This window comes from Rhea americana, unplaced genomic scaffold (genome assembly GCF_003343005.1).
Source record: "Rhea americana isolate MKP2758 unplaced genomic scaffold, rheAme1 scaffold_7, whole genome shotgun sequence".
NCBI classification, from domain to species: Eukaryota; Metazoa; Chordata; class Aves; order Rheiformes; family Rheidae; genus Rhea; species Rhea americana.
The window spans coordinates 6,252,715-6,278,162 of NW_028186867.1; the positions used below are offsets into that span (position 1 = coordinate 6,252,715).

General features: G+C 39.1%; 1 protein-coding gene across 1 annotated transcript in view; it reads left to right on the forward strand.

The window, feature by feature from the left end:
• Positions 1-25,448, forward strand: part of DHRSX (dehydrogenase/reductase X-linked) — a gene marked incomplete at its 5' end in the record, with an annotated part of 174,787 nt that overhangs the window by 114,538 nt on the left and 34,801 nt on the right. The window contains one exon of the mRNA XM_085321598.1: positions 12,424-12,631. Coding sequence (XP_085177724.1) covers positions 12,424-12,631 — 208 coding nt within the window. The remainder of the gene's footprint in view (positions 1-12,423; positions 12,632-25,448) is intronic.

Genomic DNA, 25,448 nt, shown 5'->3' on the forward strand with positions numbered 1-25,448 from the left:
TACCACAAGTCTTGTTCCTTAGCTCATCAACACTAAAAATCACGTGATTAAACAAAAGTTGGAGCATACCTTAAAAAAAAAAAAAAAAGCTGTAGAAAAGCATCGCCTTTACTTTCTCTCCCCTAATATTCTCTCTGTACAAACACAGACGTTTGCCATGGCTGTATGGTGGGCTGGATTGGGAGGTTTAGTCCAAGTGGAATGTAATCTAGCAAATTATCCAGCTGGCTCAAGGCAGTGACGGCTTAGACCATGGTGTCACTGAAAAGTTATCCATAAAGCTGTCCCCTCAATGGCTGGAGATCAAATTAAAAGGACAACATTTCTCTTGCATTCATGCAATTGTCAAACGAAGCTTGTTATTCTCAAGGGATTTAAACTTTTATTATTCATATACTTGCCGTCTAATTATGTTCTACAGCCATGATATTTTTGGAAACAAGCCTATTCGRTTACTTTCCTCCAAAAAGCCCCTCATGCTCTGCGTGCACTTTTCTAAAGGGGAATTTTCAATTTTCACTTATGTATTTAAGTAAGGGAAAAACCTGCCAGCAACAGTTCAGGCTTCTTTTTGACACTTTCTGCTGTCATATGCGGATGTTCTCATTTTTCCAATTMTTTGCATGTATTTTTACTCAGACATCCCAAAGAAGCCTTTCTCTTTCCCTGAGCACCCTTCTATCCCAATGAAAGCAAATGTGCTGCAAATAAATGATTTTTCTACATTTATTGATGCCTTGAAGAGCTCTCAGTAACACAAGCAAATATTGCAATAAAAATTCAAGTGCTTTATTTCCTGATTGATATGAAACATTCATGAAATGTTCAATTAAATGTTCGTTTTTATTTGATTAGCCAAAGTAGCCCATCATTATTATTTTATTGTGCAATAATTAAAGATAGTGGATATTTAATCCTGGATGAAAAATCTTTCTAGTTTAACYTGTCTGCTTTTAAAGATATAAAGTATAATAGCTCAGCGTTTGCACAGATGGGAGCAAAACTGCATTTTGAGCAAATGGCATTTTGCGAAGCACACGGATTTGAGAGCTCGGCCCAGGGTCTCACTGCCCACGGCAGGCAGCGCCACCCTCCGCCGATGGCGTGCGTGAGGGGGGGGGGGGGGGAGCGCTCGGGGCAGGCAGTGGTGGTGCTTCCTCCCCGGGGGCTCCCCGGGGACAGCGGCGCCGTGGGGAAGCCCTCTCGAGCGAAGGACGAGCTGCTGCCGTCGCCGCGGCCTGGGCAGGAAGGATGGCAATCTCGTGTGGTGATAGCGCGTGCACTCACTTCCCAAAATACAAAGCTGAGGGCATGAACTGGGAAAAAAAATGCCACCAAAAAGCCCACCCCAGGACTGAGCTCATCAACACGCTCTTGTGGGAAGGGTGTTTACACATGGCAGTGCTTGGCTTGCTATAGTGCTTGCTTTTATCTCATTAGAGAAGGAAGCACAGCACTGTTTAAAGACCCAGCTCAAAATATTGCTTTAGGAAATAGATAGCAAAGGTCAGGGTTTTAAAGCTGTTTTTTATTTTCTGATTGGTCGCACGTGGGATGCAGAGACTTGGCTATTGCAGCTAAGTACGTCTTAATCAAGAAATAAAGTTATATAAGAAAAAATTCCGTTAGGTGCTTGATGTGATAAAAGACCAAAGAGCCTAGGCCTGAAGCCTCATTTGAGAAAGAAGCTTGAATCTAATATTTGCCTGTATGAGTCTACATTTTTTACCCACATGAAAAGCATTTGATTTCACTCATATATCATTTCCAAATACTTGTAACTGGCAAGATAAATCAGTTATTTGAGAAAATCCTTACAGAAACTACAATGTAATGAATGATTCAACTTTGCTTTTGCTGAAACTGTAGCAAAATCACAGAAGTAATCATATCCAAAGCTGCTGTAGAGACTCCCTTGTAATTAGGTTAGTCTCTGACCTTTACCTGACAAGTCACCTCTCGAGGTTGCCAAAGCGAAAGAGATCCCATGAGCTGTAGTTACTGTTTCACACTGGAGAGATTTTCTTTTTCCAATCTGAAGTCAGTCATTTTCTTTTGTATGCTAGAAATGTTTATATTTTACACATTTCTACTTACACATTTTTGCAATATTTACTGATCTTAAATCCAGCAGAGCTAACATCAAAATCACAACATCCTTAGTGATAATAAAGTATCTACAAATACCAAACATACCTCGTCTAATTCATTAAGAGTTTGAAACACCAACTACCTTCTCTGTTGCAGTTCATAGAATGATTTGTCCTTTTGGCTACAGCTTAGGAAAGGGGGGAGAGATAACTACAATGATATTTAGTATATTCCTTGGCATGTGCGCACACAAAAAAATAACTTAGGAGATTTCAGTATATTATTAGCCTATTGTAGGTGGATTGCAGTTAATATATTTCAGATTCAAGCCTATCTAAACCATTTAAAAATCCATCATTCTAAACTGATGCCTGATTCAGAGGCATCAGAGTTCATATTCCACAGTTTGTAGGTCATCTGAGATCTCAGTCTCTTGATAGAGTGAATGAGTGTCTGTAAGCTTTCCTGTTTAGTTCCTATGGCATACCAGTAGTTAAGTATGTGAAGTATATATATGAAGTATATATATTCCTTTGTGTTACTTATGCGTAGTTCAGCCATGCGCAGTTCAGGCATAAACTTTTGCACAGACCCGTTCAAGTAGTCCCTTGGATACTGTCATGGTTGATCRCATATTCAAAATTTTTTTGTGTGTTTGAGTATTTGTAGGCCAAATCTTACAAAGAAATGTGAGATATGATGGGTGGGAACAAGTGGATGTATCAAATACAAGCAGTTTTATGTCTATGTACCCATTCATAGCTATTACTGCTTAGTTAGGTTAATAGTAACTTACATTATATAGTTGAATCCAGAAAAGATCTTGTCCCATTGTTTGATGTTAGAATCAGCTCCCTCCTCTATAATAGCTACAGTCTTGACAGACTATAAAATGAATAGAAAACAGGCAGACCATTAAGTAATGGAAATTCACTGGAGAAGGCTTTGAGGGGAATTTAGTGGGAAGTATTGCTATTGACTTCAGTGGAACTTGAATTTCATCAAAAATGCTTTTTCTCTAGTCATACAGGAAAGCTTTGGTGAACTCAGCAACTGATATCTCATGAACTGATTACCACATCATCTTTCCTCTTTATACTTTCTTGATGACAAATTAGAGCAATTTGTAGGCAAAGCTGAAGTGGAAGAGGTCTGGAGGGAGAGGGAGAGAGGGGAACACAGAGAAGGGCAGAGAGTCCTTAACTTGTGTGTAAGTGGGTGATAGATTATAGACATCATGGGAGAGCTGGGCCTTGGAGAGATGATAACAACTAGAAAAGGTAAATTAAGGGGTTTTAAAATGGATATTTTATGAATGATGGGCAAAAGGGCACTTGCATGCAATATTCTTTTGTTCTAAAATTAAGAGATACTCTCAAAGAYAGATTTTTTTAGGAAGCTCAGTACATAACTAATGTCATTTAGCAAGATTTTTCAGAAGATGTTGTCTTTCTAGAAGAGGTTACTATAAATTATGAGTAGATTGGCTCATCACATACTACTCTYTAGAAGTTTTAGGCACTTTGGGTATAGGAAGTAGTCTGGGTAAGTTTGTCAGACAGAGTGCCACACTACATTGCTAAGATGTGCAACACTGTTCAGAGCCATTGAGTACTGAGCAATCCAAATATTTCCTTAGTGCCCAGACTTTTAGCAGTAGTCATCATCTAGGACTTTTATTATAGTTGAATAGCATTGTTGTCTACCAGAATGATGTATATATTCTACATAAAGAAATCAGATTTATTATGAAATAGAATAACAAAATACATTAGAAGAGCAATTTTAGGCAAGTCTGGACTGTGAAACTATAAGAATTTCATTCATGAAAATCCTTTTTTTGATACTATCTTTGGCTTTCTAATTATTTCCAAAGCTTTTTCTCTGCCTRTGCTATCAAGTATTTTGTGAAACAGGAAATATCTCAGGCTCCACATGCTTCAGGTTCTTGACCCGTTTGCTTTTATGTCCTGAATGTGAATTTTTTATCAGTGAAAGACAGATACAAAATTCAGCTATTGATGGATTAGGAAAAACAACCTGCTCTACCGAAGTGTGGGAATTTGCCACTGGCTTTTCTGAGAGGCAGAAATAAGCTACAGTTTATTCTTACCTAATCCTCTCATAGATTTTAGGTAAAAGTTTTATTCTTTTTTTTTTGTACACCTTGCAAAACAAGATATTTTACTTCTAACAGAACTTTCTATTGAATGAAATAGCCATGACTGACTTTTCTATTATTTGATTGTGAGTGGGATACCTCATGGTTGTGCCTAATTCAAACAACAAAATAATGACAGACTGTAATTTAGGGAAAGTATATTTTTTTACTGGCTAGACCTAATTATGAATGCTCTGCTTTATTATACAGTAAAAATAAAACCTTGATTATGGATCGTATTTTCTTCTTTTAACTAACACATTTTCCAGAGAGCTAGCCTGTGCTTTATGTACTCACTATGTAGCAGTATAACATTGAATCAGAAAGTGAGGAATACTTTTCAAAGAAGCATTGCAGCCTTTTCAGATTTGAGCTGAATCTACCCTTGAATATGCATTGTCTGCAGTTTTTTTCTTTTTTCTTTCTCTCTCTCTCTCTCTTTTTTTTTTTTTACTGCTAATAAACTTAGAACTTGTCTTCACTGAGAAGGTGCATTACTTTATCTCTGTTGGCACAACTAATACCGTGCATTTCTCCCTTGTAGGCGTTATAGTTCAGACCAAGACCACTAGTAATTGACACTCAATTTTCGATTCCTTACTAGTTAGCAAAACTTTTAATGTTTGGGCTAAAAATTTCCATATCAAGTATCTGCCTTAGGCTGATTTATTTTTATTTAATTTTTGTAATGCCAGCTAAAAGAGATTATTTGTTTCCAAGAATGAGAAGAAAAACTTTTTCTTTTTAGTATGTCAAAGATGATGGTGAGTTTCCTTAAAAAGGCTCTAGTGTTATCATATTTTAGAATGGACTTGAATGTTAGCAAATGTTGCCTCCGTGTCAGAAGTGGATGAACCTTTTGCCACCTGTAGAATCTTCGCATTCTGGGTCAAGTCTGAAGCTCATTAAGCACTGCATTTACAAATAATCTTTTACATTTTAATAGCTGAAGGTTTTGCCTGTACCAGGCATGTCCTAACTCGGGACTGAACAAGTCTTGCCAGTGGAATCACAACCCTCAACTGCTGCAGGAAATAGTGTGTGCAGGGAAAGGCATTGGCACTGGTGCTGTGACCATTCCCTTGTGCTCTCCTTGGTTGCCACTGAGTTGCGGTGGAGATGAGCATCATGGCTCGCCTCAGGACTCTCCATCATTCAGATGGGGGACTTGGCTTCTCTCCCACTTCTGTGCCAAGTTTCTGTCCCATGAAAAACAGACTATTGAGTAGGAAGAGGTGGATGGGAGGTGATCTACATCTGGATTTCACCTCARTATAGACCTATGATCTGACTATGGAACTGAGGTGTGATTTTAGCGCTCTCAGGACCTAAATGTCTCACCACATGTGGCTGGTGGCCATGTTTCACTGGAAGTGCTGGCTCTTGCATTTTTAGACATAAAGACACAAGGACGTGGTAGTGTGGAAGATGAAGAAGTCTGCTTTGAATGCAGATGAGACAAGAGCAAAACTTCCAAGAGGGGTAGATTTGTACAAGGAGTCTGTGTGGGCAGAACTGAAATAGAAATGAGGCAATTGAGGATTTGAGGATTTAGAGCACTAAATGGTAATGAGGGAGAGACAGAAGAARATTGACTATGCTATGAATGCAGGATAAATTCTTATTCGATATCAATAAATTCATAAGATAGAGCAAGTATGGGGGAGTTGAACTGGGTAGTGGGAATGAAGAGAGGCATTACATGTGTTTGAACATAGGAGAGGTCTCCATCAGAGTTTTTAAAAGATTAGTCACCAAATAATGCACAAGAATGTGAATTATCTTGAGGAGTGGATTCTCTGTTGGGCACAAATTGGATCAACCTTTTCTTGCAATTAGGGAATTCTTGGCTGATCCCTTATTTGTGGGTTTACTGATGTTTAGCGGAGAGAAGAATTCTTCCCTTCAGAGGGGATGTAGTGAGGATCTCCTCTGTCTAGTCACTGATTTTGACAAAACTCATAAAAATTACTTTGCATCTACCCCTGCATCACAAATGTTTGAAACTAAACAGGGGATCCAGGAGCGGTTTCTGGGAGTCGCAGATCTTGGCTCCGGGAGAAAATGAGTCTAAAAAGTGAGGGAAGGATGAGATGGGTGAGTGACTGGCAGATTCCTTCAGGATACCATGGGAGATGTCACGAGATACATAYACAAAGGACCTAGAGTGGCTGGATAAGAAAATTAGGGACAACAAACTTATTGTTTGTAGGGAGATACAGAGGCGGATGTAACTGATATGCGTGGCTGGGGCTGAACCTCTCCCCTCCTTCCCTCACACAGTTTGTTCTCTGATAAGATCAGTGTCAGGTCACCTGATTTTGGAGATAGGGAAGGGAGTGCAATGCAGTTCCAAGTTTTGACGGGGAAGAGGCATGCCGTCCTTGGCTTTGGCGGAGCCATGCCTTGTGCTGGTGCATGGAGTTGGGGAATTGTCAGGAAGCCAGTGTGCTGAAATGGGAGCGCGCAGTGCACAACCCACTTGACAGGAGCTAGTGGGAACTTGCTCAGCCCTGGAATGGAGATTTGGGCAGATTCATGTGGAAGAAATTTGTTCAGAGAAGAGGCAGGAGAATGGGAATTTGCTGCAGATGGCTTTTCTCCACAGCCCAGGACTTGGGTCCCAGCATTCTCCTGCTTTCGATGGCAGATTATGAAACCTATTTTCACTGTGTCCTGAACCCTGCAGAAAAGGTCTACACACAGGAGACTGTCCTGCTACTGAGCCAGCCAGACTGAGAGCAGTCCTGACTATCTGTCTGAGGGGTCGAATCCACTGATGTGGATTCTAGGTGTCGTCTGGTGTTATCATTATGCCATGTGACAAAATTCCTTACTTTTCTTTTGCTTCCCCCCAGATTGCTTTATGAAACTACATATATTCAGAGCTCCGTCAGAAATTAAGAAGTGCAAGAATTAGAACAACCTACACAAGTCCCTCCAGTGAAATAGGAAATAGGACTGTATCATTAGAGACCTATATCATGCTTAATCTGTTTTTTAACTCTTTGAATTCTTACCTTTTCAGCTTTTGTGCGTTGTTAGCTAGGTTTCTATGTATGGTTGTGTCTACACTCAGAATGCTTTTCTGGATACAGATGTACAGTATCGGCACAGTGCTTTGGACATAGTTATGCAAACATATGTGCTTCCTAGTGGTATTGTAAATTCACCCATCTGCAGCCCAGATAAGACATGCTGGATATAGGTACAGAGCTATTCGCTTCTCTGTAGCTGTCCTTATTGAGGAGAGAAATAGGCTATGCTGTTATGCGGCTGGATAGATCCACTGATAGATCTTTTTGTTGGCATATGTGTGTGCAGAGTAGAACTATTTTGGAACTGTATTAAATGAGGTGGATTGCCCTGTGTGCTTGCATTCTTGTTGGAAAAAAACACGCTAGTAAGTGTATTGGCTACACCAGTATGAAGCTCATCTCTCAAAAAGGCTTTGCCCTTTCATGTGGAATCACTCTTTCTCTATGCTTTATCCCTCAGGAACTTTTTTGGTACAATACCTATCTCTTACTTATAAATAGCAAGCATTAGGTGAATGTGATCACATAGGTTCATCCCCTTCTGTGAAGGCATTACATGCAAATGGAAGTGTGTGCAACTGACCTCTTGGATTGACTGCCCAGCCTTTGGCTTGCCAGGAATAAAAAGACTCATGTCTGAAACCTGCTCCATGAGCCTGGCTGAGAAGGAAGATATTTTAGTCTACACCTAGAAGAGAGATTTAAAATCTTTCCTAGGTTGTATTTGATTTATTTAAAGTGAGTTTGAAAGGAATACCTTTAAAAACTTCCAAGTCAACTCACTATAAATAAATCTAAATGAATGAAATACTTGTATTTTTAAAGCTCCTCAAACAAATTTTATAATAGAGTTGACTGATGTCATGTGCAGTGGGAGGTACAGGAATTATAGCAATGTTTACTGTCAGCAGCAGTAGAGGCAGGCATAATACAAATTTTTCTATACAATCCTGTAAAAATACCTTATGTATGTATATAATATTTATGCCTGTCATAAACTTTAGTTATGCTGTGTGGAACATCAGATTCATTATGCTATTAAAATGCTATACGACTAATTCATTGATGGTTCCCCATAAAAAAGTTTCATTAGAAACTTTTATAGAAAATCGTGATAAATGTCTGATTACAAAGACAATTCTGTTGAAGTGCATTCGTTCACTGAGAGAAAATTATCCTCAATGTTCTCTAGTGAGTAGCCATCATAATAAGAATGGAAAAAAAGTTTTATGTAATTAAATTCACTTAATGAAATGTGTGCAATTTGAATATACTATAATACATATATGACTGCAGCACATTGGAATGTAGTATTATATCTACGATAAGAACAGTCTTCCAGAATAGTTAGGCTGCAAAATATTTTCCTTATTCTAATTTATTTCTAGTCTTGCAAGATCACACATTTCTGTGGCATCTAGGTAGCTTTTTGCATGCATACTCTCAGTTCCTTCTCTGAATATTTCAGTAACAACAGCTAATCAATTGCAAAGCAAAAGCTCATTATCARCTTACTTATTAATTCATTTTCTAGTGCCATGCTGATATCAGTGACGGCCTTTTAAACAAAGCTTCTGGAAACAATCCAGCTAAATCAGACAGGTGAACTTATAAGAGAGTTGTATCAGAACCAAGGTATGCGACACTAATAGTCTTTATACTGCTATTTATAATTTCACATCCACTCCAAAAACACTGAAGAGACTGACTAATTATAATGAAAGTCAGACAGATATTTGTTGTATGGATTCCATACCAGAAGGTTAAGCGAAACTATTCTTAGTTATGAAGATGAAGATGAAAAAAATGCATTTTTTCATTGATGTTGCATTAATTGGAAGAAGGAAAAGTAGAAACTTTTGACAGTAGAACTGTCATTCTTTGAGTTCACACTTCAGGCCCTTGAGTAAAGCTGATGATGTTTTTGGACAAAAGAAAATCAATATCATGCCATTTTTAGTATCTACTGAATGTTATGTAGTTAATAATTTAAAAAAAGGGAGTTTGTTGCTACACTTATGAGGTTTTTCCTTTTGTCAGAAAAGCAGTTGGGTTCAGCTGCCTGTTGGATATACCTTTGCACGCTCTCTCTCTCTCAGCGAATTTAAATGGMTTCTCCTCAACAAAGAGAAAGTGCCCTCAAATTGCAGGGCAACATTTCTTGATAGCCTTGATATGAACCACCTCAAAGATGAGAGCCTTTAAAAAAACATTGATCTTTCAAATATGTTTTGGGTTAATGTTACTTGAACAGCTCTTGAAGACAAAAAGGGAATTGTAGTAGGAACAAATTCAAGAAGGGACGATTGTGCTCACTCAGGGACTTTACCACAATTTATGCTCAGAGGAAGCTGTTGCAGAATGACCAAAATAATTTTGGGAAATGTGTATCTTAYCAGTTGTTTGTTGCATGAGTGTGAATTTTCTCCATCTCTCAGCCTGAGATTAAATCTATTTTCTGCTTCCAAAAAATGCACAGTGCAGATGGTGGATTCTAATTGTGCTGGAGGGCAGAGCCTCTCTGTGCTCTCAAAATCCCATACCTCTCCAGAGGTCAAGGGGGCAGTTGGTGTACAGGTAGCCCTGGGGCCAACCTAAGAGGTGACAGTCTCCCGGGGTTTGCTTGCTGGTTATGATGCAAAGCAAAATGGCTGTAACAGCCACCTATCATGCTTCTGGTCTTTCCTGACAAATTTCTCTTCCCTTCCTTCTGACTTAGGCCACACGAGTTGGGGGGCACTRCAGTGAGCCTTGCAGCAGCTTGGGYTCACATGGGACAGCCATTGGGATTCACATCTGCTTTGCTCTGGAAGTGCTGTTTCATGTTCGCCTCCMTTTCTYAAGCTTAGATTTTATCAGCATTGCTGCAAATAAACTACTTGTGAGCTGGCAGTGCTGCTTCCTCCCTTCTCTTCCAAGCCTCAGAGCTTCTGAGGGCAGGATGGGCTTCAGAGAGATGCCAGTTGTTTGCTTGTATCAACCCTAGTGCTCAAAGATGCAGTGTTGTTCCCATCTGCCCTCAACAGCTCATGCCAAGCCATGTCTCCGCTAAACCCCTACTGCAACTGACTGAGACTTCATCTAGGAGTTTAGGATGTGTTGTCCTTCCTGCCATTTCCTTCTTCCCTGTGCCCTAGAAAAAAAGAAAATTCTCTGAGTTGCAGCAGAAATAGTCTCACATTTATGTCTCTTTGTAACCTTCATGCCAGTGTTTAGTTCTGTTAGACCTCTGTTGTGGATGTATTTATGTGCTGCATATATAGAAGTACAGAGGAAAAGGAAAWCTTTTTCAATCATGTGAACAGTTTCAACATTCATCAGAATACGTGCTGTCGAGGGGGAGGAGAGTGCAACAGGACATCCAAACAAATACTTTCTAATTTATGTCTTTCCATTAATAAAGATTTGACATGCAGAGCAACTGAGTTCTCCTGTCATTCTGAGGCATCTAGGAAAGTGGTTGTAATGACAGAAATATAYACTAAGAAGTGCTTTTCCAGAGGCCAAGCATGTAGTATCTATTGCTTTTCTCTCATTATACCATCAGCCAGCAGAGTGGAGGAAGAATTTTGCTGATGTCCAGTCTTAAGTTCTCTGTATGAGAGTATATTGTCACATGTGAACYTTTCATTTGCTCTGGCCTTCTATTTCCTTCTCTTGTTCCTTCCCTTTATTCATGCTTCTTCTCCAGTTGTCCTCCTCTCGCTTCTCCACCTTTGTTTCCTTGTCCCTCTGCTGTTTTGTGCTTTTTGTTTACTTCCTTTCACCATTGCTCTTATCCCACCTCTCTCATATGTCCTCTCCCCTAACTGTCTCTRCGAATAGGAAAACTGGTAAAATCCACTCCTACAAAATGCCTATACTTCACTCTAGACTGTGCTTTCACAGAGCCTGCTATTGCCTCGATATGTGGGCCATTAAGCACTAGGTAGCCCATAGGTATAAGAGAGAATTTCTATGGATGTTGGCAAGGCTGAAAAGATAATTAAAATGTATTAATGTATTAGTAACAAAGCAGAAGTGTCTGACAATTGTCCTCCCCCACCGAAAAAGTAGTGACTCAGATGCACAACGCATAATTTAAAATGGTAATTTAATATGCCATCATCAGTCTGAAGTCAGGGAATGTAATGGTAAAGGGTTTCTAATGGACATATGAAGTTGTTCTAGAGTGAAACTCTTCCAGATCCATGAGGCAAAGTGGTTTTCTGGCTTGCAACATTATCCTCCATGAACCACATACATCTGCATTTAAATTTCAAAGGTCAGGTCCAACTGCATGATAATTAAATATTAATTAAATAAGAATAATTTATAGCATTTGAGTCCACATTATAATTGAATAGGATAGCTATCCCATACAAAGCTCCAGTACAGAGTACAGTTTATACATTAGCTCAGAGCTCCCTGAAAATGCCGAAATCAACATTGTATGTTAGGGATTTGGATGCTTATTTTATACACTGAGTTTGAAAACTGTGGTTTGTAGAAACATGTGCAAAAATATTGCCAAAATAATTATTCATAAAGTTGTTTCAATATGCAGCTGTATGTAAACCATGTTATTAATACATACTGGGTAAATTTCCTACATCTTTTTTCATCCACAGCAGTGAGAGAGAAGTTGCAGATTTTAACCAAAGACAATAGATCTTTAAACTCCAGCCAGGGCTCAGCAGAAAGCTGTCTGGAAGAGCAAATTCTGACTTAGCCTAGTCTTGCCTCCTCTGCTATAAGCTCTTTGATGCAGGGAGTGTTGGGATCCCCCAGCTCCCACCTATCCTAGATGAGTTTATTATTGCTATGGATCTGCAGTGTTGGGTTCTGGCAGGCCAACAGTGGGTTAAATCAACTTTTAATGTCTTCCAAACACTTTTCACAAATGAACTCATTTATCTTCACAGTGATGCAGGGATGGAGGGAGTCAGTCTACCTGTTTTCTGGATAAAGGAACTGAATTGGATTTTCTCAGCAGAAATCAATTAGTTTCAGCTTTAGACTTCACATGCCATCACCAATTACTCATCAGACTAAATACTGTGTTTACACTGTGCAGCAGGAGATCTATGTTGCTTCTATTTTGTTTCTTCTCTGAAATAAATCAATAGGTTTTACCTCTACTTTTTCCTGCAGCTGGGGTGATGCTGGTCCCTGAGAGGAAGACAGAGGATGATTTTGAGGAGCACTTCGGCTTGAACTACTTGGGACACTTCCTGTTGACTAACCTCCTCTTGGATACGCTGAAGCAATCAGGAACGCACAGTCACAACGCTAGAATCATCACTGTCTCATCAGCCACCCATTATGTAGGCAAATTGCACCTGGATGACTTACAAAGCAGGTACTGGTCCATTTTTAKTATTCACTGATCTGCATTAACTCAATGAAAATTGTTGCTGAATACTGACTCTGTGTGTGTGAGAAGGGGTGTTGGCTTTTTTTTTCTTTTTTTAATTAGCAATGCTTTTCAAGCAGTTGCTGGTATCTTTCAGGCTTGAACAAAGCTTGCAGCCTTCGGTCAAAAATACAAATAATTTATAACCTGTTTAAATTGAGTCTTTTATTATGAACCTTGAAAGCCTTGCTTCTTTCTGGTGTTTAAATTGTAGTGATGGTTGTGGTGTAGAGTCTGGACTCACTGTTGCTGAGGCGGGGAGCCTGCATAACTGGGATGCTGTAGAAAGACTTGGGTGAATGCTAATAGACTTCATCCTCAAGTAAATAGCTGCTGGGGACCGTGCACGTGSAGGCCCTGATCCTGCTCTTGGACAGGTGCACAGAGATGCTTATGGCTGCTCGCTCCCCTCCAGCATGGCACAGTGCTACTGGGACACGTCCCGGGCGCTCTGAGAACAGGCTCCAGCCCCGCTGGGAGCCCGGGACGTTGCTCTGGCAGAGCCGGCTGGCTCTCAGCTGCTCCCAACCCACACGCATCTGCTGCTCCTTCCTCCCTGGCAGCGCTGCCCGCTGGCACCCAGCTCCCCTCGCGCCAGCCCRCAGCCGGCTGCGCCCCAGCCCTGCCAGCTGGCAGCCGCTGCGGCCCCTTTCAGGTGGCAGTCCTCTTGCTCYGGCGTCCCGCCCCGCTGCCTGCCTCCTCGTTGCCTCCAGCCTCCGGCGTGTCTCAGGCACTCGGTGCTTCCCTTTCCGTCACCTCCGTAGCAGCTACCGACAGCAGCTGTTCCCAGCTGGCCGGCATCCTCCCTGTCCCGGCTTGTGTCACGCATCCCCGCCGCCCTTGTCATCCCCGAGAGCATCCCTGCGAACCATTGCAAATACGCGAGCCCCTGTCTGTGTCACTCTCTGAGCTCTGCTGAAGTGACAAAGAGCTGGCACTTTTCCGAGATCCAAAAAAAGCCGCTCTTCTTATTTGAAATCCATGGARCTGCATGACCACGTTCTCACCATGTACCTTCATGTAGAAAAACTGTCGCTGAATGCCCATGGGATTTTTTTACCATTAGGAGGATTCCAAATGATGCGGTGAATATCTCTGGTGTCACACAGGAACTGTGTAGCGTGGTTTAGTTAATTGAGGAACGAGCAGGATAACTGAGATGAATTAAAAATTTTCCACATGCAGTCACTTGTGGAAATTACTCGCTTACCAGTAAGCTCAATTACAGTCTTTCTTCAGGTCAGCTTCAAAGAATTTCTGCTYGTATAAAGGCACTCTGCATTTCACACCATTTCCGTGTAGAAATTGTGTCYCAGTCCTCAGCTTTTAACAAGGACYTCAGCAGGTATTAGAGGCACCYGGCCTGAGGTTTCATTTTGGAACACAGACCAAAATTAGAGGGCTAAGCTGTTTCCACTGTGCACATTTTACATATGAATGCTGCATTAAGCTTGTCAAACTTTCTGTTTGACTTCTGATTACATGCTGTGGCATCCGTTTTATTACAAGCACATTGTTTAAACTCTGCAGGGTAGTAGCCGTTTAATCTCTTGCTTGTAAAACAACCACAGGAAATTACCCTTACTCTTCACTTGATATATATATTCATTGTTTCTGATGTACGTGTGCTGGATGGCACCACAAGGGAACTAAGGGGAGTGTATTAGTATTTCTTTGGGGTAAAGTGCCAAAGCAAAATTAAATGTGGCTCTTCTGTGTCTCTTGATAACAATAGTTTCCTTCATTATACCAAAGCCTTGTATTGTGCCTCTTTAGCTTAGGATCATCCTTATCTATGGTTCATTATTATTAACTCATATTTTAAAGGAACTAGAAATGTTTCCATTAGAAAAGTTATTGTTGAGTGTGAGTATGACCAATCTGATGAACCTTCTCTAAGAATATAAAATAAAATAAAAAAGAGATTTACTTGCAGCTTTTGTACCAAATCCTGCCCTTTTGCATTTCAACTTTATTAGTGTATGAAGAGACATAAAGGAGGACAGAATCTGACTGATTTTGTACACTCCCTGCAATGTTTGGAATAGCTGGGAGCTGGTAGTGCTGCTCTACATGTATACAAGCATGTATGTGCACCAGTGGCTTCAAGAGGGCCTATGGTTTGAGCTCCAAACCTTTTCTTGGTTCATCTGGAAGAGGATGCTCCCTTTTTTTAAGCTTAACTACTGATAGGCTCCAACATGGGAGAATTGTTAGTTCTCTCTTAAATGGTGCTGCTGTTTGAATATGTGCTAGCAGCATGGGGAGGATGGCCTAGCAATGCTAGAGGACTGTTGCAAAGTACTGTACACAGTCACTGTCCACATCATGAGACCCCAGAGATGCCTTGTGATTCAGAGTAATATTTAAGAGCTTTAGTGGATGTGGTAGAGATAGCTATGGTAAATGCTATCATATAACAGTGTTCCATGAATTGCCATAGTTTTCCAGTGATGGCATCTCTCATTTTTTCAGCTCTTGTGAATGTGAAATCTTTTTTAAAATCCTGTACTGGCTTTTTCTTTATTTTGAGTTGCAGTAGTTGRCCATAATTTGTTTTGTGACTTGGGCTTGTGTTCCCTGATTGGTTGGTTGCAGCAAGGCAGCAAAACAATTTYGAGTCTACTCATAGTGGAGAAAGGGAGCTGCACTCTATGCTGGAAAATTTACTGATAGCAGCAGACTGAATTGTTTGYCATGCCCTTGTTCATCATTCATAGATTTTGGTTGGGCCGGTGTYCGAACTGGAGGTGTGTAATGGTAGCAAAGGAGGGATCCACTCATCAAATATGGCAGAGAAGGAAAGGCAGAAGACTGCCCTGACAGGAAGGAGAAAGTAAACTGAGGTTGAGTACTCTGCTTTACCACATATTTTCTATGGGATCATTCTCCTGCTTGGAAGACTTTGGGTTTCTGATCACAGTTGTGGCCATAGCTCCTGAACTTATTTTGCTTGTTCTTGCTGCTTGGAATTCTGATTGGAGCTCAGAAGACATCCATATCACAGAGACCACAGGGCAATGGGATAAGACATAGTTGTGGAAAGCTCTGTGCCAGTACAGGGATAGCAACAGTATTAAATACAGCTCACACTACTGTCTTCCACATTTCTTCTTTCATTTGTGTTTCTTACCATCTCACCATTCTGATTTATCCCAGATTTCTCCTTTCAGCTCTTTTTGGTGGGAGCATTAATTTACACCTTTCTTGATTTTTCTTGGCTGTTGTTAATTTTTCTTCCTTTGTTATATCTCTCTTCATGCTTACCTACTTGATTTCTATATTCATAGTTTCATCTTCACCTGTGTCTTTTCAGTGTTTTTCTTTCCCTTGCTTTTTCCCTTCCTATCTCATCCTTTTCTTCTCTTCATTTTTCTTATTTCAACTCACCAGTTCATTTCTTCCTTTTCTCTCCATTTTTCCTTCTATCTTCTCTCCCAAACCCCAGTCCTATTTTTGTCCTACAAATGCCATTTAAGCCCTTCCTGCCCATTCTCTTCCCACACACACCACTAAAAGAGACACAGCATGGGTACATCAAGGCAGGACAGAGCTTGTTCCAATCTGGCGGGGCATACCTTGTTTCATGTGTGTTATTAAAAATGCAAACTCACCAGAGTGATGACTGTTCTCCCGGTTCTTTTGCTGAAGTATATATGAAGAACATCAAACACTTTTGTGGTCTTTTAGATCCAGACCATTTTCAGACATGAGCCGACAAGGGGATCCTTAAGGCAAATCATTCTCCTTCATCCTTGCTTTGAATACTACTGTTTTCAAGAAGGTGAAAGTTTAACAGAAACACTATCTGCAAACATTTCAGCAATGGTGATTTACGCAATTGCATGCTGACTATAATGTGTTTGYACTCTAAGAGTGGAACATCATAACTGTCATATTCTTTATTCCTCTTTTGCCTGTCTTAAATAATACTTTTTAAAGTGTGAGCAAAAAATACGGCCTCAGAAGAATATGGCTGCCTGGTTTTAGCAAATATTTGAAGAGTATAGGGCCATCGTCTTCATTTGAGGTAGGCTTAAACAGTTCCATAGAGTTCATGGCCGGGAACCATTCTTATAAGGCAGGGATAGAGGGCTCTCCTTCAGGTACTCTGGCTACAAAAGTAAGAAGAAACTTAAGGAAAATTCAAGAAAAAAAGACCTTATTCATTTTCCAAGGCTGTAGAAGTGCTTCCTCTTGTGTCACACTCATTCAGATGTCCTCTCCCAGAGGTAAGCAGCATCTTGGTGTGTTCTGTCTAGGTTTTTCTCCATGACTAACTATTCCTTTCATCAYCCTCTCTTTTTGCATGCCAAATGGGCCCTGTAATGCTGTGAATCACAGATTTATGAACTCCCCAGCCATAGTAACAGAGTTCCTTTTCTGGTCCAAGTCTCCTCTACGTTCAGGAACAGTTACTCACACTTTCTCTGCTCTCCTTTCTCTGCTCTATTACTGCAAAGGAAACTGATGGGGTGTTTATGTAGTTTCCCAAAATGGTATAGTCCCCAGGTAATTTCCGTGCTTTTTTCCCTGTAGCTCTAGTGCATGAATCATGTCAGGGACAGCAGAGATTGAAGTGAAAGGAATTCCAGAAATCCCAGCTGACATGTACATCCCAGCTGATGTTAAATATGGCAAACAGCTCTSCCCAGGACAGGGGGATACTGGAGAGATGAGGCAGCTCAGTTAATCTCTTCTGCTAGGCAGTGTAGCAGAGGCTGTTGCACACTGCTGGGAAAATCTCCCCAGCAGAGTGTCTGGAGACCTCTTGTTCTTGGACAAATAGTCTCCTTCATCATGGCTTCCTAAGTGTATTTGATGTTTCCTGGTAAAAAGTTGCAATTAAGTCTAAGAGAAAAGTTGAAGGTTTTATCCCAGAAGAACTGATGAGATTTTGAAAATAGCATCCATGAACAGCAATGAAAAATTTAAAAGCTGATTTTTTTTTGTAAAATGTTAATACATTTTTTTGGACCAAAAGCATTTATTTCAGTGATTTCAAAATGTTTACTTTCAAATTTAGTTTGTAATAATCCTTATAAGTACACTGTGTTTAATATTTTGAAGTAAAATGTGATCATATCGAAACTCCAAAACTTTAATTTAAAATTCATCTTGTTCAAGTAAGATATTTTCATCAATTTCAAAGCACTTTTTTATTTGAACTTTTTTTAAAACCTTTTCCTTTGATGATTTGATGAGTCAGCAATTAACAAAATGACCACTTCAGGGAAACTTCCCAGATGGTTCCTCCTGTGCCTCCTCATGACTAATCTGTCACCTGTAAATTCTAAATTCTCTCCTTATGGGAGAATTCATGAGAGTCAAGTTAAAATTTCCACTAGTGTACAGTATGTTCRATACAGTCAAAAGTAAATGTGTAGTTAATGTAGCATAATATTAGCACAATACTTTTGTTTTATTTCCAAATTTATAAATAATAAAGAAAATTTATAGGATGAAGTAGGAGAAATTTTAAATAATTCCCTTTTATTTGTTAATCCATTTTAATCAATACAGAAGTCTTTCGTGGTGACATGGAGAGTTGTGTCACTGAACTAATTTGATTAGTACTACTACAGCATTAATAAAATTATATGAAAAGGATAGAAATTGTAATCATAAAAGATTTTTCTAGACAAGATACACATTATTATAGATTCTATTTCATTTGGAAGTAGGGGTTTTTGTTTGTATTATATCATTTAAACGGTTGTCCCACAATAACTTTTACTGTATATAATGATTCTATTTACAAGATAAATTATACTTCCTTGACAGGACTAAATACTAAGTACTACCTGCTGCTAATTTCAGTTAAAGTGTCCTTCCTGCAACATACTTCCAAGCTTTTCTATGTACAGTTAGATGATTATGTATTCACAGGTATAAATATTCAAATGCTTATAAAGATATTTTAGTCTTTCTTTGCATAAGGTTTTTTGTATAAATGTGAAAGGATTTGCTGATTTGCAAAATGATCCCTTCCTTTTGTAGCAATTAGTGCTAATTGCAAAAATTGACTCTGCAGGCCTGGAAAATTAGTGTTCTGGTTAATGCACAGATCTCAAATATTATGAATTAATTAAAAAAAAAAGTGGGCTATTATAATATCTGAAGACCACTTCTCTCATCAGTCCAAAAAATGTGATTTAAGTTCTTATGTAGTGTGTGTCTTTTTTCTGTTGTAAGCCACAGGTGATCTCCATCCGTTCCTGCAACACAAAATGAAGATATATTTCTATCAAAATATCAGCTTGGGAAATTTTGAAATTTATTAGTGTACCTTCATTCTATCTAGTCAAAATACTTTTAGGGTTCATTGCTATTCTGAAGAACAGTAAAGGTGTGACACCTCTATCACAAAGATAATGTCAGAATTGAATGTATTCTGGAAAATTAAATAWAGCTATTTTATGGGTCACAATGTTAAATTCTTTCTTGTCTAAAAGAATTTGATGGTCTTAATAATGTATTATTAATAACAGGTAATGATTTAGTAGGACAAAGTGTTTCTGAGCAAGTTCAAAAACGCAACGTGTTTGGAGGTATTTGATATATGCATGTTTCTGCTACTCAGCCTCTCCCTCCTCTGTAGAYTGAATGGGTAAAATCAACTCTCTGTAGCATAAAAGATGATGGATCTCATACACATGCTATTTTCTGAAATGGCAAGACAATTCAATGATAATTTGAAAGTTAATGTACTGCGCTAGTCTGACAGAGAAGGCAAAAGGGACTTGCAGAGAATATGGAGCAGAGATAGATTGTCACCCTTGAGAGGTGAAGGTTAGTTTAACTTCTCCCTGTGAGCAGAAAAACTCATTAAGGCTGAGTGAACCTTAAAAGCTTGGGAGTTCAAGTTCCGGGTGCTTATTCAAAATTTTTTAGCTTGTTCTCTCAATTGCCTCAGCTTCCACCATCCTCACAATACCTTTTCAGCAGTGTTGTCCTTTGAGCTGTGGAGTGTATCTGGGGAAGGCTAGCACACTTGCCTGTAAATCCCCAGAACAGCATGTTAGGGGACACAGTCAAAATGATCAGCTTGCCTTCAGCAAATCTCCTCTGGATTCAGCAATGCTATTGCTTCTGGTTCTTTGCAACCAAACAGCCCTGATGCTGCCAAGTGCATTAAGGATGAGAAGCTGTAGTGGAAGGACTCAAAGGCAGATTTCTGCCTCGGAGATTAAAAATGGTAACTCTTAACCTCTTCTTTGCTCATCATCCTAAACCTTTCCTTACAGGAAAGTAGAACTTTGTCTATTCAAAAGACTAGAAATAGGTCTTTTGACTAAACAGAGTTTTCTGTAAAAAATGTGTTTTCTCTGAAAAAAAAAATCTAAATAAAATAAGTCATTGTAAAACAAATATTTTAGCCTGCAGTAGTTTTAGTGCTGTCAAAATGTCTTACAACAATTGTAATTTCATCTGTTCTCATTATGTAGAAGGTGCTGCAGTTGACCTGCATTTCTTATGATGAGAAGCAGGGACCAGTTGTATACCACGTTATTTTACCTTCCCAAGAAGGATAGAGAGTGAGGTGCCCTGTGGATCACTGTAGCTCTCTGAGAAGTCTAAGAGCTTTTAATTGTGATGCTAGCTGTAACAAGGCACTTCAGAAATCTTCAAATTAAAATATTCTAATTTTTGCATGAAATATTTTCATTCTCAGCTCAAAATGTTTTTTCAGTATTTGAATTTCCACTGAAGGTCAATCAGTTTGCCAGTCTAGGTGGATCTTTTAATTATTTTTACAAGAGAGCTCTGTCTAACTTGCTTTTATACAATTCTGTACTGGACTGATTAAAGAGGTTTGTCCAGCTTTATACTGGAATGACAGTGAGTTAAGCTGTGCRCCTGTGTGGGAGAGACAGGGTGAGCAGGTGTGGTGGAGGTGATGGAGGAGAAGGAGGTGGACAACAAGGTCCCAGCGCCAACCTGCGCCAGCCTAAGCTGCCAGGGAGCTGCCCTAGAAGCACAACCACTGAGCAAGTGCTGAAGAGGCAGCGAAGTTTTATGACTGTATATTGATTTTTCAGAGTTCRGTCACAAAATTTCTTGTTAGTATTTCCTGGACCACCTGTGTGAATACAGTTCTGGRGTGTTTTGTAAGGGGAAGAGATTTCATGTGCTCTTCACTGAGATCGCAGGAGCTCTGGCCCCAAGCCTTGCCCCTCCCTAGGAAATATTTGGTTTTCCATTACTAGTAGTTCACATCCCTGTTTACTGTGTTCCAGGGTGACATAATATTGGGAAATTTAAAAAACAAGTTTAAGACTGGATGGTGGAGAAAGTGATTGCTGTTACTGTCTCTTATGGTAGTTTAAAATAACCAGTTTATAATGCTGGTTACAGACCACTGTGAGCCACAATTGGTTATTAGTTTCTTGTAGTTTGAAGAGAATTTTTCTCTGAAAAATATAGTTTAAGGGCAAACCAAAATGATGGAGTGAAAAAARGCCACAACCTAACAACCCTTAGATAAAGGAGAGCAGCATTTTACTGGATTGCTTTTACTGTTTGCTAAAGTTTGCTTGTTTAGGTTTCTAAAGTAAAATACCTGCCTTTCCAGGCTCTTATTTACATCGCATAGTGGCTGAAGGACTCTATCAACATACAGCCTCATATAAACTAAGACCTTTCCCATTGCATCTAGACAAACAGTCATTTTATGGGTGCAGAGAACTTATATATTTGAATCTTTCCTGCAGCTGTTGACATTTCAGCTATTTTTCTTCTTTAACATATCTTCCAGCAGAAGGGGAAGACTTTCCATGACTGTTTTTAGGAAACAGGTTACTTGTTTATTAGCTTGTTCCTTATCTTCATTCAGTTATTGTGATATAGTAAATTTTCTGTCTGTTTGAAGCTGTGGTCTTCTTATCCTAAGTAAGGAAACATCGAAAAAGCAGAAGTTGCTAATTGCTTTAACAAATAAAAACTGATATTTAAAATTTTTTTTGAGTGTCTCAGTTGATAATCTTATCTTGCTTCTGTGGACACAAGAGTGATTACACACTCTTTCTGCACAGTATTTACAGACATCAGGGGAAAAAAGGATTTTGTACTCTTTGTGCACATTCAAGTCATACATTCAGCTCTTCTTCAAGTCCAAGGCAGTGCAGTAGGTTTGGCCCATCACAAAATTAAAGCTTGTACTATTTTCACATAAACCAACTAATTTCACATAGTCTACTGAAAATCCACTCATTGCATTTGGTGACTAGGCTTGATTGGACTTGACTGGACTTGAAATGGCAGCATTTTCTTATGCATAAACAGGCTCTATAGTTAGTTCCCTTTCAGTCCCAGAAAGAAAAACTCAGAATCTGAAGCTGCTTTGCAAACACTATGCCAATTTTAATATGATTTTATCAAAAATGGAAATAAGATTTGGATTGTTCAAGTTATTACTGAGCCATTTTATGTCCCTGTCTATGTTCCAGTGGAAAACACCCTGTTCGTGTTYCTATGGAAGAGAAGAAGAAACTATAAAAAGACCTCTTGCTTCTTTGAACTTAAAAGCCCTATTGTAGAAGGGTTAGGAAACTTTTTGCCTTATACAAGTAAATGGAGAATGCCTCAGAGCTCTTCTTGATTTAATCCAAGAGATCATCTGAAAAGATATGTGTCAATCTTCAATTACATGAGATCCAGATTACCCAAGAGATAATATGAAAAGATATATGGCAGTTAAGTTTCCCCCTTGACTCAAAAGGGTCATGAGGACATAGAACATAGGTTTTGGAGCCTTGATCTTGTTCTTGGCTGCAGCTATGCAAAACATTGCTTGCTTGCTTTTATTTATGTATTTATTTGYTTGACAGRGATTTTTTTAATTGAGTGAAGGGATACCATTAGGCTCAAATGCCACTTCAAATATTAAAAAGTACTTAACACTGCATGATATAAACTCACAATAGAAAAATGGTACCTCAGAAGAATCAGCTTGTATCATTCTCTGTAAAGAGATGTATTTCCTGGGAAAATGAAATTACAGTAATTACAACTTGAACTGGTCAACAATAGTTGACCACAAAAACAAAAAACATTTAAAATTAACATATACAGAAAAGTTACCTGTTGTTTAAGCCATTGGTTCTGCTCAGATTTTAAGAAGACCAGTCTTTGCCTCCATGTTTCATACATTTGAGAATTTGCATTTAGCACACAGCAATGGAGCCACGCTTGGCAAGGTAATCAGTGTAGTGAAATGAGCGCTCTTGACATCTCACCCACCTACATTAGGAGGAGGGATTGGCCATAGGTAAGTGATGCATTCATTCCATCAGGATGGCCCATCATGACAAGCCCCTGCTGATTTTATCTTTTAGAAGTATTTTTAATAATATAGATCTTCCAGAGTCCTTCACTAGCTCCTCTRATGACAGTAAGTTCACTCTGCATTTCGTACATGCTATAAACAAGGGGCTAGTCACTGAATGCCATGCATTTATGCAGCAAAGTGCTGAACGTTGGGAAGCAATGGCTTTTTTAGAAAAGGAGCAGTTTCTGGCTTGTGGCACTTACTGAACTCTGAATGAAGCCCAAGCTTCATTGATTTGCTGAGAAGTGAGCTAATACTAATAGACCATCTGCAGCATTTTGCCTCATAGAAAGAGCAGCTCCCAGCTCTGAGCTTTTACCCTTATACTTATCCTTTAATTTGGGGAAAAAAATATACTGCCTTCTCACTTTTTGAAAGATTTTAGACCAAGTCCAGTTTTGGCCAAAGCTGCATGGTGTGGCTCACTGCTGAGGGAGAGGTAGATGCTCCAAGGTGTGGATAGTCTCAGGCATTACTTTGTCTGTGGGTCAGCACAAGCTACCCAGCCAGGCAGCGTGGAAAACTGCAGTCTGTCTCTGGCTGTTCAAGTAATACTGTAGTTGCCAACGCATGAAGTGCTTGCTTTTCGTCTTGTGTAGAACCACTAATTTAGTTTGTCAGTCTAGTATCCTTCCTTTCTGGTGTGCCCATCACAGGCTTATGAGGATGCTTCAGGAGTCACTACTGCCTGAGTGCTTATTGGTTCAAAATTACTGTGACTTCTGTATTTGAGTTCAAATACATGGATGTATGGTAAGGCTGCCTTTACTTTTACATGTATAAATATTTATAAATATATAAACACTTTTTTTTAAAAAAGAGCTACATATGTAAATGCACAAAATATGCATGAAGAAGTAATTGTCTAGTAATTGGCCAATGGACACCCAAAATATTCATGCATGTATGTGAAATAAGTAACTATACAGTAAGCTATAGCATTACTTGCAATGGGTAACAGAACAACTACAGTACAAAACACAGCTGTAATATAGCCTAGTAGATCTGTCAAMTACTTAGATTTTGGATCTGTTTTACTAATGCATCTGCTTGTTTCTTTCAATTAGCAAGACATTATTTTTCAGTGGTAATATGCATATTCTGATTTATCCAACTTTTTTTTCTCCATCTCTGTACTTTCTTTTTTTGTATTAGTGGAAAATCACAATAGATAAGACTTAGCAAATGTATACAYAGGATAAATACTTGTAGTACAGTCAGGAAATCTGCATAAATATAATAAGCAATATTTATAATTCAGGCTTTGTTTATTATAAAAAGAGAGGTAAAAAAAAGCTTATGAGAACCAGAAAAGATGTACCTGTATTCTGCAATATATTTCTGTATATTTCTAAAACAATCTGCAGAATCTATCAGAAATTTTGAAAAATCTTGCATTGTATTCCCTAGAGACAGAAAATCTAAGCCTATGAAAGCTTTATGAGTATTTAATAATAATCTCTATATTCTTGACTACGAAATGGTGATGATGTATTGCAAGATTAATACATATATCACTAAGACACTTAAGGTGTTTTAATACAGCAAGTCTGTGTTTTGCTTAATTCACTGATTCATCCTAAGGCATRTATTGAAATTTTGTGTGGCCTTTCATTAAAAACCCCAGCATGTCACCCACATTTTGCATCACTTCTSTTTTAATGGAGTACGTGGCAATCTAGTTGTTCTCCAGTTTGATCTTAGTGCACTCAGCCCTCCAGCTAGATTAACACACTGGAAATTGGGGAGTKTGATGATCAGTGAGGAGAAGATGATATGTTCAAGACAAGAGAGGTATAAAAGAGGTTCATATCAGAAAAACTCTACTGCTAGCATCAGTCAGGTTAAATATAGCTGTATATTGCTYAGCGCAGTCACGTGGTTTCTGAGCCTTTTCTTTCAAGATGTGGTGGGAAAGGGCAAGGATGGTATTATTGCRCCCTTCCTCCAGTCAGTGCATATCAACTTCCTTCCACATGTGTGCATAAGGCAAAAAGCAGCTCTTGGTGTAAAAGAAAATATCAGAATGCAGTGTAAGAGTCTGTACACAGTAGGTGTAGAGAAAATGGGCTGTGTAGATCAGCTATTTTGATGCTCTCATTACTCAGTGGGTCCCTTGAGCTGATTTAATGTTGTAGCCTAAGCCTGATACCATTAGACCGAGATGGGAGACCTCTACAGAATACAGACATACAGACCAACTAAAGCCAGACAAAAAAAGAAACCAGAGTAAAAAATGGTAGTTGCGGGAAATGGTAAACAAGGATYCAGTGTTCAAACTTGGATAACATCTGAGTTCGTGCTTAAACACCTAATTAGTCACTGCAGGCTCTAGTTTGAAAATTGGCTTCTCATTACTTTGTACAAATACATTGCCCCAGCATGCCAGAGAGACTGCTGCTGGAGACAGCACCATCGAGATGAGTTGTAAAA